Below are 15,252 nucleotides of genomic sequence, written 5' to 3'. Positions count from 1 at the left end.
AATAGAGATAATGAAGGTTAATGTACTACTTAACTGAAGAAATGCAGAACTATTCTTCCCTACAGAAACACAAACTATAGGCTTAATTTCATTCCTGAATATAAAATACCATTTGAGATGAAAAGGCATAGATTCTAAAACAGCTTAAAAACCCATAGGTGAGAAATGTAATTAAAAACATACCTAGTACCAGACCTGTAACATTGGAGGGCAGAATAGTTGTAGTAAACAGGATGTGCTCCTATGGAACACACTGCAAATGTCCTCAAATTCTCTGACTTTAGAGCAAAGCTGAAGATTAAAAACAAAATACTAACAAAGCTTCTGAAGCTAATACATATTTTTCTATTTTTAATAATAATTTATGAAATTAAGATTATTCTCTTCTCATTTCTCTTTGAATAAGGTTTGTCTTATCCAAACTGACATAGATCAAAGTTTTGAAAAGTAGAGTAATATGTCAAGTGAAAGTACAAACAAGCAGACGGGATCCATAGGATTCTAAATCAGGGCTATACGAGGGCTTTACAGCAATGTTTTCTCTGGTTGTTGCTGCTGCTGTCTTTCTCTAGGAAATTTCCTCTTACCAAAGATTAGAAAAAGTGGCATTTGAACATGAGTAGCTGGAAAATACTCAATCTACCACCCCTCGGGTCCGTGTGCCCTATGTAAGGAATAGTGTTTTCAATATCTCCACAAAGTCGTATTCACAATATGACTGATGGCTAATGGGTGAGGATAGGTAAACAGTTGGGTTGATTAACATATGCAAATATTTATACAACTTGTTCTTGTGAGGATGACTGCCTACAAATGAAGATTAAGAATGTAATGTGTACTTGGTTCATATGTACAGAATGTGAGGAGAGGGGCCATGTGTGGTGGTGCACACTTGTAATCCCAGAATTTTGGAGGCTGAGACCAGAGGATCGCCGTACACAGACAGCCTCAACTACTTAGTGAGGCCCTCCACACCTTAGTGAGACCCTGTTTCAACATAAAGAACAAAACAATAAGGCAGGGGGTGTAGCTCAGTGGTCAAATGCTCCTGGGTTTCATTCCAAGACCTGCAAAAAAAAAAGAAAAGAATTAGGAGGGGAGAGGAGCTCACCAAAAATATGTTCTTTGCCTTATGTGGGAAGGAGACTTAGAATATATGCAGATGACTTTATCTGGGTAACTAAGTTTGATAAATAGAACACAAAAGTGGTGTTATCTGTCATGTACTAGACATTGCAATTGAATACTGGGCAGGCATCTCACTTTTTCAATAAAAGTGGCTAATGGCACTAGCCTAAATGTTTGCTATATTAATAAACACAATTTAGATCCAGCAAGTAGAGACAATAATTAATGTTTATTGAATGTGAATAAATAAATAAGCATACCTTTATTAGATTTAATCAATAAAATTAATATTGTATTCTCTTTAAGTTACTTATTTTAAATTAAGAATTAATGTACTCACATATATGTATATTTATAGTATTAAATGTAACTTTGAAATGTATCTTAGATTTTACTGACATCAAAATATTTAGTTCTGAAGTAGGATCCATGCACATACTTTTAAATTAAGCTATTTATTCAACATTTAGTACTTTCTAATTATAAAAAATAATTTTACTCTTTGTGTTCAATTTTAAAAGACAGTGAATAAATCATGTGTTATAAACATTTCTATCACAAAATAAGTTTTAAAAATATAATAACGTGTTTTTGTAGAAAATACAAATGAAAAACATACCCAAATATTAAAACTGTATATTGTGCACTAGCATTATATCAAATTCAAAAAGTTTCCATTTCTATACAAGCAGAAAATATTATATATTAAAACATGTGTATACCGGGCGTGGTGGTACATGCTTGTAATCCCAGTACCTGGGAGGCTGAGACAGGAGGATTGCACAGGTTCGAAGCCAGCCTCAGCTACTTACTTAGTGAGGCCCTCTGCAACTTAGTGAGACCCTGTTCCCAAATAATATTAAAAAAAAGGTCTGGTAGTATAGCCCAGAGGTAGAAAATCCCCTAAGTTCCACCCCAGTACCACAAAAAATGTGTATAAATCATAGTTTGAATAGCAATGTTTAATTTGTATCATTATTAAAGGCGGAAAGAAACACCTTGGTCATGGCCTACTACTGTAAATACAAAGACAAAAAATGAATTTTAATGCATTTAAAAAAAACTTTGCAGTACTTCTCCTTTATCTGTGGGGAATACATTTCAGGACTCCCAGAGAGTACTGAATTCTATATATACTATGTTATTTCCTATCCAGAAATGATTCTGGTAAAATCAATGCCTTTTCAGTTTTAACTAATGACTTATCATGCACTATAGACATGACCTTTTCCAATTTTAATTGCTACAACAAAACTAAAAAAAATTCCTTTTCCCTGCTTCACAATTTCATAAATGGATTTGTTTTAATCACAAATCATAGCAACCTTTGTCTAGTTTTTTTTCTTTACTGACAAAGTAGAGAGCTTTCCATTTTCTACTTAGAGCGAGTTCCTACAGCTTTTCATTGACAAATCCATTGGGCTGCAACACTACTCTTGTACTTTGGGGCCATTATTAATTCAAAGGAGGATTCCTTGAACACAGTACTGCCATACCATGACAGATGACCTGATAACTCAGATAAACGCTAAGTGAGTAATGGGCCAGGCAGTTTATGCTGCATGAATATGCTGGACAAAGGGAGGATTAATGTTCAGGTGGGCAGAGGGGGGATGGTGCTGGAAGGCATCCATAATGCTACTCAGAATGAAAAGAATTTTAAAAATTAATGAAATGTTTATTTCTGCAAATTTCAATTTTACTGGTTCCATATTCTGGCAATGTTGAATTGAGCAGCTATGAACATAGCTTCGTAGTCTGGTTTCCATTCTTTTGGATAGATTCCCAGAAGTGGTATTGCTGGATCATGTGGTAAGTTCATTCCCATTCTTCTGAGGACCCACCATACTGTTTTCCAAAGTGGTTGCACTAATTTGCAATCTCACCAGCAATGTATTAGAGTTCCCATTTCTCTAAATCCTCATCAGCATTTGTTGTTATTTGTGATTTGAATAATTGCCATTCAAGTTGGAGTTAGGTAAAATCTCAGGGTAGTTTTGATTTGCATCTCTCTGATTGCTAATGATGTTGAACATTTTTTCATGCATTTATTGGCCATTCAAATTTATTTTTTGTAAAGTGTCTATTTAGTTCACTTGCCCATCAAGATGCCCATCAACAGATGAGTGGATTACAAAACTATGGGATATGTACACAATAGAATTTTACTCAGCCATAAAGAAAAACACAATTATGTCATTTACAGGGAAATGGATGGAACTGGAGGACATTATGCTAAGTAAGATTAGTCAGTCACAAAAAGTACAGTATTAGATGGGGAATAATATGTGAAAGCTAGGGAGGAAATGGGCCATAGGAGGAACTCTAGATGAAGAAGGAGATACTATAGATGAGCAAATAAGGTGACCTAATTGAGGAGATGGAGGGGGGAAGAGAGAAATTCTCTAATTCACATGATGTGCTTTAACACACATATCAATGTTAAGCACTAAGCCAAACATGAGAAGGAGGGAGGAGGAGGGAATGGGGTGGAATTGGGTAAGGGCGAATTGGGTGATGTGTGCATGTATGTCTCCACCATCTTGTACCCCATTGAGATGTATGACTATAATGCACCAATAAAATATTTTTAAAATTTTTCACTTAACAATTTTTGTACCACAGTTGGCCATAAATTACTAAATATGGGAGAAGCAAAACTATGGAGACTACAGTATTTAAAAAGCATTTATTTATTTTAGATATTTCATTTTTAAATGCTGTATCAATTAAGATTTGAGTAACTTAAATATTAAGGTCTCAAGTTTTCTTCCAACAAGCCACAAAATCTGAGGAAATTAATCAAGAGAATCTTGTTGCACAGTCTATAAATTTAGATAATATACAATGAAAAAACAGCATCTAAACCTAGACACCTAGCATTGTCAGCTTACAATGAGAAGCGAGATAAATAGTCAAATGAATGCTCAAATAAAGTTTTAATATCTGTTTCTGAGACAACACATTTTGTTATAGAAAAGATATGCAATCCTGCCCTGGTGCTTTCCTTTAACAGCACCAGCTCCATCTTCTCCACATTCCTGGTCACAGGCATCCCTGGGCTGGAGGCTGTGTACATCTGGATCTCCATACCGTTCTGTGCCATGTTCCTCATAACCTTGGTGGGCAACGTGACCATCATGACAGTTATTTGGAGGGAGCAGACCCTCCATGTGCCTATGTACCTCTTCCTGGCCATGCTCGCTGCTTCTGATCTGGGCCTGTCTCTGTTCACTTTCCCCACGATGCTGCGGATCTTCTGGCTGGGTGCTCGAGAGCTGACCTTCTCAGCTTGCTTCACCCAAATGTTCTTTATTCACACCTTCCAGGTCTCTGAGTCAGCCATCATTCTGGCAATGGCCTTTGACCGGTATGTAGCCATTTCTCGTCCACTGCACTATTCCTCTATCCTCACCAATACTGTGATTGGCAGTATCGGTTTGGCTGCCATTGTGCGAAACTTGACAGTACTAATGCCTCTCCCCATCCTCTTGAGGAAGCTGTGCTTCTGCCGCTCCAATGTACTTTCTCATTCCTACTGCCTGCATCCTGACATCATAAAGCTCTCCTGCTCCAACACTAGGATCAACAGCATCCTTGGGCTGTTTGTGGTACTTTCCACCATGGGACTTGACTTTCTTCTCATTCTCCTTTCTTATGTGTTGATTCTGAAAACTGTGCTGAGCATTGACTCTCATGGTGGCCGTCTCAAGGCTCTCAACACCTGCATCTCGCACCTGTGTGCTGTGACCCTCTTCTTCACACCCATGATCTGCCTGTCTATGATGCACCGTTTTGGCCCAAGGCTCCCGTCACACATTTATGTGATCCTGGCCAACATGCACTTCCTCATTCCCCCTGTTATGAATCCCATTGTGTATGTGGTAAAAACTAAGCAGATACGAGATAAAATTCTGAAACTCTTCATCAAAAAAGCACCAGAAAAACCTCAAGTCACGTTTATAACATAAATCTTGATATATAAATATAACACTAGATGGACAGTAGTCCAAATTCTGTCTGAAATGTTGCTTCATATTTTTCTTTATGTAGATATGCAGACAAAGAAATTTGTTTTTTTGAGACTTTCTTCTTAGGAGAAAATATCCAATATGCTTTTGTTCTAATAAAATAAAAAAGACTTGAATTTTAATGAAGGTAAATGTAGATCACAGATGAAAGAAAACCTTAGGCGAATCTCTTAGCACAGTTTAAATTTTCCCATCTAATTATCGTGGTTATCATCAACTTTACTATCTTTATGACTATCATCATCATTATTCACCGTTCTGGACAATATCACTACTATCAACAAGAGAACTAAAAGGGCCCATTATTCCTAATAGCATCACACCTAAATTATATATTTTCAAAGTTAAATGCTGTACAGACTATATGAAACAGTTGTCAAGACCATAATGAATAGTTAAGTTGTTCGAGATTTTCACAGAATTGGATTCATAATGAGAGATGTCCAAACAGAAGGAATGCAGAGATGGTATGCTTTGTAAAGCAAAGTATTGATTGGTCCTCAAGGTGCTCAAAAAAGCTTTGTTTGACCACAGATTATTTTGAAGTATATGGCATATTAGATTACATAAATGTTAAAACTATTTCTATTCTATGCTTTGAATAAACATATGTGGAACAATAAAATTCACCTGTAAATTAAAATTTTGAAATAATAAATATTTTTCATTGTTCTAAGGATTTATGTATTTTGGTCAGAAAAGTTTGGAGTCTTAATAGTTCATCTTAAAAAGGGTACTAAAAGTATTTTTGTATTCTATGTATATGTTTGATACAGTGATAGTTATTTAGTCATTATTTATTTTACATTCGTTTTTTTTAAGAATTTGTTGATATGTTATGAATTTAAAAGGTTCTTGTTTTCAGAGTAGTTCTGTTTTCATGATGTTGCTACTGAAGTAGGAGCAGCAAGTAAGAAACCAATAAATAAGCGAATGTTTAAAATATGACATTTAGAACTATAAAACTCTGAAGTTTACAGGATCAACAAACTTCATCTAAATGTGTTGTATCGACATCCCTATTGCCAGAACTATGTTATCATCATTCATAAATAGTATAATCTTCAAATCCAGCATGTTAGTCAGCACCATAAGTTTCTGTCTTTCAAAATTTTTCATTCTTTGATGTCATAGGACCTGGACTCTGACACTGAGACCTCTGGTCTCAGTCCTTCAAATCTGTTGTAAGTCTATAGCAACCATCATTAATTCTCTGTCTTCCATATGTATTATGGAGCATGCATACTCAACAGGAAAAAACCTGAACACCTACGCTTCCATATTTTTATAACTTTCAACTATAAAATTGTCCTTGGAATCAATTTAAATATATTTTCTACTTCTTATTCTTTTATGTTCTAATAAAAATAAACACTAGATTTTTAATATTGGGATGGGTAAAAATTATTGATATCTAATTCATTTTGGTATATAATGCCAACAATATTACTAAATATTGATAATACTCTTAATAACTCTATCTGCAATCCACAGCTGCAGTTTCAAACACTTGAAACTGTCCATGAGATGCTGGTACTTTACACCACTCCCCATCTCCAATCCCATATACAGAATGCTATTTATTCTGTAATTAAGTTTTTCTTTTCAATATTAAAAGGATAATTGTATCTCTTTTTTTTCAAGGAGGATCAAATTCTCTTCATCTTTGCATTCATCCATTTAAGCTCATATAAGACTTTTTCATTCTTGTCCCCAACCTCTGATCTATTTTTCTTTCATCTATATAATATTGCTGTTATCATTATAATGTGTCTCAAACACACATAACATGTAGAAAATAATAAATAGACATGATTTTTTTTACTTTTTCTGTTTGTATAATATTTTTCCACATTGGAATCAACATTTTAACAGTAAAACAGGTGTTAATAAGCTGGGCATGGTAGCACACACCTATAACTCTAGTACTTGGGAGGCTGAGACCGTAGAATCTCAGGTTCGAGGTCACACACAGCAATTTAGCATGACTCTGTTTACAAATAAAAAAATGAAATAGGGCGTAGGTGTAATTTGGAGTAGACTGACTTGGGTTCAATCACTAGTACTAATTAATTAATTAATTTTAAAAATTAAAACAGGTTATAATAAATACAAAGTTTTTATCTAACTTTATCATAGACCTCAAACTGAATTACCAAATATAATCACAAAATCTGAGTTTGTTATTCATTTTTCCCTTGCTTGTTTTATTCTATTTAAAGTATGTTTCTGTTAGTGTATATACTAAGTTTATTTTATGTCATCTGTATCAGAGTTTGTTTTTTGTTATGTTTTGTTGGTGGTGGTTTTGCGGTACTGGGGATGAAACCCAGGGGCATTCTACTTCCAAGCTACAATTCTAGTTCTATTTTTTATTCTTTATTCTGAAACAAGGTCTCATTGAGTTACAGAGGGCCTCACTAAATAGTTGAGGCTGTCTGCAAACCATCATCCTCTTGTTTCAGCCTCCCAAATGCTGAGATTACAAGTGTACGCCACCACACCCGGCTGTGTTAGTTTTAAGCCACAATGAAAGCTAGTGATTTTTCACACGTGCTGAATGAAACTATTACTAACACACATCCAGCTGGGTCATGGCATGTTCCTGAAAATGGCAGGAGAAGTCCATGGGAAAAAAAGCCTGTGCAACAGATCTGCTTTACTCGGTTCTTGTTTTTATTTGTAGCAATGTCAATATCCTTTGACTACACTTTGAGAACTAAGTCTTTGGAATATTAAAATAGCTAAGTGATGATGTTGTTATTTAAACCAAAGCAACATATGATCAGGATTAACCAGACTAGTAGCTTGCATAAACTGAACACAAAATTTATTTTGTGCACCTGTTGCCTAGTGTGGGGTCTGAATGTGCTAATGACCTAAAGGAAATGCCCCTATGTAATCTGAACTCCAGACTCAAAGCCCAGCAGGATGGAGAACACCTATAAAACAAGGACTTGGGAAGCCAAGACAGGATAATTATAGATCCAAGGATAGCCTGAGTAAAGTAGCTAGACTCTGAGTAATCTAGTGAGATGCTGCTTCAAAATAACAAAATTAAAAGGGTCGTAGCTTGAAAGTAGAATGCCACTGGGCTCAATCCCCAGTGCGATAAAAAGAATTCTGGGCTCCAAAAACAAAGCAGGCTTCCCCAGCCAGAGCTATCTATCTCTCATCTCCAAGGTTGGCAGCTCAGAGGACCCACATAGAGAAGACAAAATGGATGGAAGCTTGTACCTAGCTAAACTTTTCCTGTGTACACAGTTTTCTTTCTGACACTGCATAGAACCCTTTTCAGTATCAAATGTTATCCTTAAGTATGCTTTTACTCTGCATCTCATAGAGACTAGAGGACCACCAAACCAGTGTGTGTTCATGGCTGACTTGAGACGGCTCCTGCACCTCATTCCTAACTTTGTCTCACCCTCAGCTTGAGGACATTGCTTTCTAGCTCTGCAACAACTGCAATTAAAATAGACGCCTTATATCGCTCTCTCCTCAGCTTCAGAACAAAATCCATGCTGATCCCATGTGCTCCAAGTGAATCCTTTTTAATATCCCTTACCTCTTAACATCATTCCATGGAAAACGGAAAGAGCCCATTTTGAGGGTGATAGAGGAAAGAAAAGGAAAAATATCAGACAAAAGTATGCGGCATGTTACTGTAACAAAGACAAATACATGAGAAATACATTTAGTTTGGAGATTATTTATTAAAGTTATCAGTCACAGAAATAGTACTACCAATATTCCACATATTTACAAATTAAGAAAAAACACTACTACATTAGAAAAAAGGGAGTGCTTTGTTTGGAAGATCTAATCTGGAGTTCTAATCTACATCTGGAGTTCTAAGTGTGATACAAGATATTTCCTGGGCCATCATAGCAAAGGGGTGTGGAGTGACTTCTTTCTCTAAGGAGCTATGATGATCTTAACCCAGGAACAGAAGAAATGAAACTTGAAGCAAACTAGTTTGATATTCTGAGTTTATATTCTGTAGTATTTTAGAAAGCTAGCAAAGACTCACAGTGTTATCAATAACCAGCTCTATCTGGTACACATACACATTTGATGTTGTTCTAATAACCTGGTCCACAGGGATTTGGATGTTGGCCTCCAGGGAAATTCAGACCAGAGATTTATACCCTTGCTCACCTGGCATCACATTCAGTACAGGGAGCCTCAGGAGGCCCCACATGCACCCCATCCACAGAGCTTGTATCCCTGCCCTGGTTTCTGGTGAGTGATGGTGATACTTCAGCTAAGCTAGTTCAAATCATGTCATAGGTATAGCCGAAAGGAAAGTCAAAGGAAGCAATGATTGATCCCATTTCTGTTTTCAAACTTGGTATGAGGATATATGAGTTAGAAAGAATAAGTGTTGGAAGTATACATCACCTCTCTTCTTCTACAAGATAAAGTTTAGTTTTGAGAAAAGATCTCTGACCCTTCTCTTCTCTCACCCAACAATCACTCAAATACTGCCCTTGGAGTTTAAGATCAAATGCAAATCATATTACATGTATGCTAGCTATATATTGGAATTTGCTAAATAATCAATGTAAGAAGGAAAAGAAAAAGAAGTTAAAAAGAAAGAAGAAATGGAGGAGAGAATAAAGAAGGTAGTAGGGAAAACTAAACAGAAGATTCCTAATTCTCATGCATTTTAAAAGAAACACCACCAAAGAGCCACCAACAACTCTTCCTAGATGATGAGTGAGCTAGAGATCTTAACTCACAGGCAATAATTTAAGAGGCTGACATTTTCCTTGGGTTTTAAGATTCATTATGGAAAGCACTATAGGTCTGCATTTACTCTGATAACTACTTGTCTTTATATATACCCTAACCACTCTCTGGTGCCTATTAATGTATCTTAATGGAACAGGCATTTAATGATGTTGCAGAAACTAGTTTTCATTCATTAAACACAGTGGCTTCTCTTTTGTCTTTTCCTTCTCAGATAATTGTCTGCATCTCTAATACCTCTGTTTTTGCCCACTGATACTCATGTTTGAAGTACTCTCTTCCCACTGGGAAGATGAAAGCTTGCATCATTATAATTAAATTATTATGCCAGACGTGGTTGTTCACACTTGTAATCCCTGCGCTTAGGAGGCTGAAACAGGAGGATCGCACAGATTCAAAGCCAGCATCAGCTACTTAGTGAGGTTTTCAGCAACTTAGTGAGACCCTGTTTCCAAATAAAATATAAAACAGGTTTGGGAGTACAGCCCAGAGGTACAAAGACTCTGGATTCCACCCCCAGTACCATAAAAAAATATATTATTTGGTACTAGGGATTGAGCTCAGGGACATTTTGTCTCTGAGCTACACTCCTTGGTCCCATTTATTTCTTATTTTGAAACAGTATTTTGCTAAGTTGTTGAGAATCTCACAAAGTTTGAACCTGTGATCCTCCTGTCTCAGACTCCCGAGTATCGAGATTATAGAAATACACCACAATGCCAATCTCAAAGCTTGCATTTTATGATGTGACTAGGTCTTTATACAGCTCAAGACCTGTCCCTGTACAGACTCACATGTGTGAGGAGAACCTAAACACTGTGTCTAAGCTTGTGTATATGAGCACAGAACATCCTTTTTTTTTTTTAAATATCCTTTAGAAAGTGAAGTCAAATCAGAAACTTAAAAGTTGACTCCTGGGCTTTCCCGTTCATGACTTACACACCAGCTTGTCACATATCTTTAGTCATGCTTTTGGGACTTTGTCTTCTAATGAATTGTCTTCTTTACTCTTATCAGCTTCAGGAAAGGATTTGCTATGTAAGTAGTTTTTTTTTTTAATTCTCCCAGAACTACTAAATCTAAAAAGCTTAAGTTTGAAAAAATATAAATGCAATACTAAGTTTTCTATGGTTTTGGAATTTTCTGTTTATTGGCAAACCAAGGGAAAGGGAAGTTCTTTTCTATGCTTTGGAAAACACACTGTGACCACCAGCCTACTGGTAAACCTTGTCAAAAGCAAGTTTTGAATTAAAATTTCGTGCATTGCCTATCTCTTCTTTTGTAACTACTATTTAAGAGTTCTCCTCGGAGCAGCATAGCAAACTCCAAATAGCCAACTCCCTCTCACTCTCTCAGTAGTCACTAAAACTGAACCCACTTATTTCTATAACTGATCCTTTCTCAAATATGATGGACCTGCCTCGGCTTTTTGTCTTCTTTATGGGTGATTATGTTTCTTCTTAATATACTATTTCTCATATTACTATTATTACCAATATCTGTTTATTATTAAATTTTCATACTTGTTTTAATCTTGATAGCTTCCCTAACCTTCACATTATTCCTACTTGGGGTTTTCCTTAGATCAACAGCTAAAGTATAAAATGCAAAATATCAGGAAGCAATAGAATTGATTGGTGGAAAATAATTAGAACTTAATGAAGATTTTTCTACTGGTCATAGATCCTATGTAATAAATTTTCAAAGAAGATGTTAAAGTCTACATTATTAAAGACATTTTCCTAAGAAGTCGAGGAATCACTAGTACAGAATTTTGATATGTGACCAAGGTTTCCTTTGAACTTTGTATAATCAAATTTCACATTATTTCTTTCTTTAATATGTATCTTTCACAGCACTCAGGTAATGTTCAAAAAAGGTGGATTTTGGAGTGCAGCATGTATATTTGTGGTTGAAACCTTTTCACTGCCTTACAGCTGATGCCCTCTTGAACTAGTTTAAGTATATGTTTGATGTTCACTGGTGGATTTTCAGACCTTTAAAGACATCTTTGTTACTAGCATTTAGTACACAGAAGAAGTTTAGTAAATGTGTGGTGCCATTAATATCTTTTGTGTCCAATCACAAACCTTGTTTAGTCTTTGCCTTCTACCCTTCATAAAACTATACTCGGTATCCCAACATTTTTAGAGAGTATCAAACAGAAAAATTGAGAAAAATGTACTCAAGTAATCAAACACATCAGACTCAAAATGTTCAAAACTCAGATCTTCCCACCACAGGTTTGTACTTTTGATTTTCTGGGACTCTTTCAGAACAAAATATATATTTGGTAAAGTCAAAGTTTCACAGTCAGTATTAATACCTTTTCTCTAATTCCCAAGCAGCCATAAAATGCAATTCTCCTTATTTTTGTTTCTTTTGAAACCTACCTATATTCTGGTACTAAAAATAATCATGCATGTATCCTATTTTCTCAATATGCATTTTTTCTTCTTAATTTTCAAACTTTGAAATATTTTTAGATGTGGAAGAAATTCTATTATTGCTGCTTATTTCTTATTTTAAACTTGTGTTATTTATTATTATATTTATTAGTTATTGTAAATGGTGAAAACTAGGCAAAGCTCTAAGAAGAGAGTCATCATTGTTTCATAGTAAACACCCTTAAGGAAATGAAATTGAATACTGTGGGAAGACAAAGGGTAGGGGTCCTCTGTAGACGAGAGCAATAGGTGCTCCATGGAATAAAATGATGGAGAAACGCTGAGAACAAATAGCTGTTTGCTTTCTTTACAATTTTCCAGTGCAATTCCTTCCCAGAATTATGACAGTTCCTGCAAGTAGTAATGACAGCAGTGCCTTCTTCATACTGATGGATCTGCCTGGACTGGAAAATGCCCACTGCTGGACAGCTCTTCCTGTCTGTTCTATCTACATTCTTTCTGTGCTGGGCAACATCACTATAATGTACATTGTCAAGTCTGTGCCCAGCCTACACACACCCATGTACCTCTTCCTCTCCATGCTGTCCATGGCTGACCTGGGCCTCTCAGCATCTACATTGCCTTCCATGGCATCTGTCTTTCTCCTGGGTCAGAGGAGAATAGAAGCTGCAGCATGCTTTCTGCAACTCTTCTTCATCCACACTTTTTCAGTCATTGAATCCGCTGTTCTATTAGCCATGGCTTTTGACCGCTGCGTGGCCATCAGAGAGCCTCTGCGCTATGCCACGATTCTCACCACCAAGCGCATAGGGGCCATCGGGCTGGCTGTCGTGACCCGCAGTGCTGCCCTCCACCTGCCATTGCCTTTGCTCCTGGGGAGACTGAAGTTCCAGCCAGCGAGTGCTTTGTCTCATTCCTACTGCGTGCACCCTGATGTTCTCAGGCTGTCCCGTTCCAGCACCCGCATCAATAGTGGCTTTGGGCTCTTTGTCATGCTCTCCACCCTAGGGATGGATGCTGTGCTCATTCTCCTCTCCTATGTGCTGATCCTGAAGACAGTACTGAGCATCGCTTCCAATGCAGAGCGGCTCAAAGCTTTCAACACCTGCATTTCCCACATCTGTGCTGTTCTGCTATTTTATAGCCCACTTGTTAGCCTGTCCATGATCCATCGCTTTGGAAAAAGAAAGCTGCCAGCTCAGGTTTACATGCTTCTCTCTTACCTGCACTTTCTTATGCCTCCAGTGCTCAACCCAATTGTGTACAGTGTCAAAACCAAAGAGATTCGGGTCCGCATTCTAAAACTGCTACACCCCAGAAAGAACTGAGTCACAGATTATATATACATACATGCATACATGGATGTTTGTGTATCTGTGTATGTGTGTGTGTGTGTGTGCGTGTGCGTGCGCTCGTGCATCTGTGTGTACAAAGGAGTGAATCCAGGGGAATTCTTCCTCCTAGGAAAAAAAAATCCCTTTTTATTTATATATTTTTATTTTGAAATAAGGTCTCATTAGGTTGCTGACTTCAATTGCAAATCCTCTTGTCTCAATCTCAATCCAGTGGAATACATTTTTTAAATTATTCAATCTTAGATGAGGGTTTACTAAATATAAGCATTCCAAGGAAGAACAGATAGAACTTCTATTTAATCCATTAATTAATTAATTATTCAAAACTTAATTATCCAATTAATTTTTGAGTTAATTATTCAAAATTAATTATTAAAAACACTGACTTAAGTAAAATGTGGTATTTTCCTAACCAGCAGGACCATACTGTTCAACAGAAAGAAAACTGTTTTCTCATTCTGAAAATGGCAATCTCATCCTGAAAGACACAGTTTTAAAAATTTGTCATTTGTAGGATTTAATTAAATCTCAGAACTTTTCCAAACCTCTAAAATCCTACAAAATAAAGCTCAAGAGGGCTTCATTTGTACTTTCAGAAAATTTGGTTCCTCCATATAATCAAATTGACTTTTCTTCCTGTTGGCATAGTAACTATACATGTAGATTACACTGGGAAATACAAACTGAATAAAATATTTCAAGATCATAAATTCATTTAAAGAAATAAAGATGTAAGTTACTGCAATCAGGTATGGTGGCATATATCTGTAATTCTGTAATCTTATACTAGTGAGGCTGAAATGGGGAGGTTGCAGAGTCAAGGTCAGCAGCAGTAACTTAGCAAGACCCTATCTAAAAATAAAAAGTGCTGAGGTGTAGATCAGCGGTAGGACTTCTTCCATAGCCTCTTCCTATCCATTAAATGTTCGATCTTAGTCTAGCTGATAAAAGATATACTTTCAGTATGCAACAGCTTCCCTGTCTCAGCTTGTAAAGGATTGTGAGACAGAAAGACTAGATACATTTTGAATTGACCCATTACAAGGAAAACTACGCACTATTTTTCAACATATGATATACTGCATATATGTTTCCCCATGTTAGAGTTGTTAAGATATGTTCAGTATTTATGAATTATTTATGATACATATCCTTGAGGTAGAAAACTTTTGAGCCCTATTTTCTTGCATTCATAGTTAAGGGGCTGCTCATAAGTTAAACTGAGCCTTTTCATTTTGTTTTATATTTATACTGTGAGCTAGAGAATTTTACAAAACATTTTTTGTGGGGAGGAGTATGGGTTATATGCCTTTGTATCCAGTGCTGTGTCTGTTTTTCATTTGTATTTAACTAGAGATATATATCCTCAAAAATTAAAAAATGCTTCATTTTATCAAACTCTTACTATTTATATCATCACAATACAAAGTTTCTGTTACATTTGCATGGAATTAAGGACAATAATTTATTAAATATTTATTGTGTGCCTTTTTAGTAACTATAATGATTTGCATCTAAAGCTGTAATATATATTCAAATTATTATTATGAGATATTAAAATGATAGCTGTTGACTACT

General features: G+C 36.1%; 1 protein-coding gene across 1 annotated transcript; it reads left to right on the top strand.

Annotated features, from left to right (window-relative positions):
* Positions 1 to 2,625: 2,625 nt before the first annotated feature.
* On the top strand, positions 2,626 to 13,647 carry LOC308259017 (uncharacterized protein; the record flags this gene model as incomplete). Its single annotated transcript, XM_080689733.1, has 5 exons — positions 2,626 to 2,660; positions 4,145 to 5,086; positions 9,261 to 9,401; positions 10,929 to 10,949; positions 12,696 to 13,647. The coding sequence occupies 5 exons, from the start codon at positions 2,626 to 2,628 to the stop codon at positions 13,645 to 13,647; spliced, it is 2,091 nt and encodes a 696-aa protein (XP_080545859.1).
* Between the last annotated feature and the right edge of the window lie 1,605 nt (positions 13,648 to 15,252).

The sequence above is a fragment of the Muscardinus avellanarius genome (genome assembly GCF_963383645.1).
Source record: "Muscardinus avellanarius genome assembly, chromosome: 1".
NCBI lineage: Eukaryota > Metazoa > Chordata > Mammalia > Rodentia > Gliridae > Muscardinus > Muscardinus avellanarius.
The sequence above is the reverse complement of the archived record's forward strand: the minus strand, read 5'-3'. Positions and strand labels throughout refer to the sequence as shown.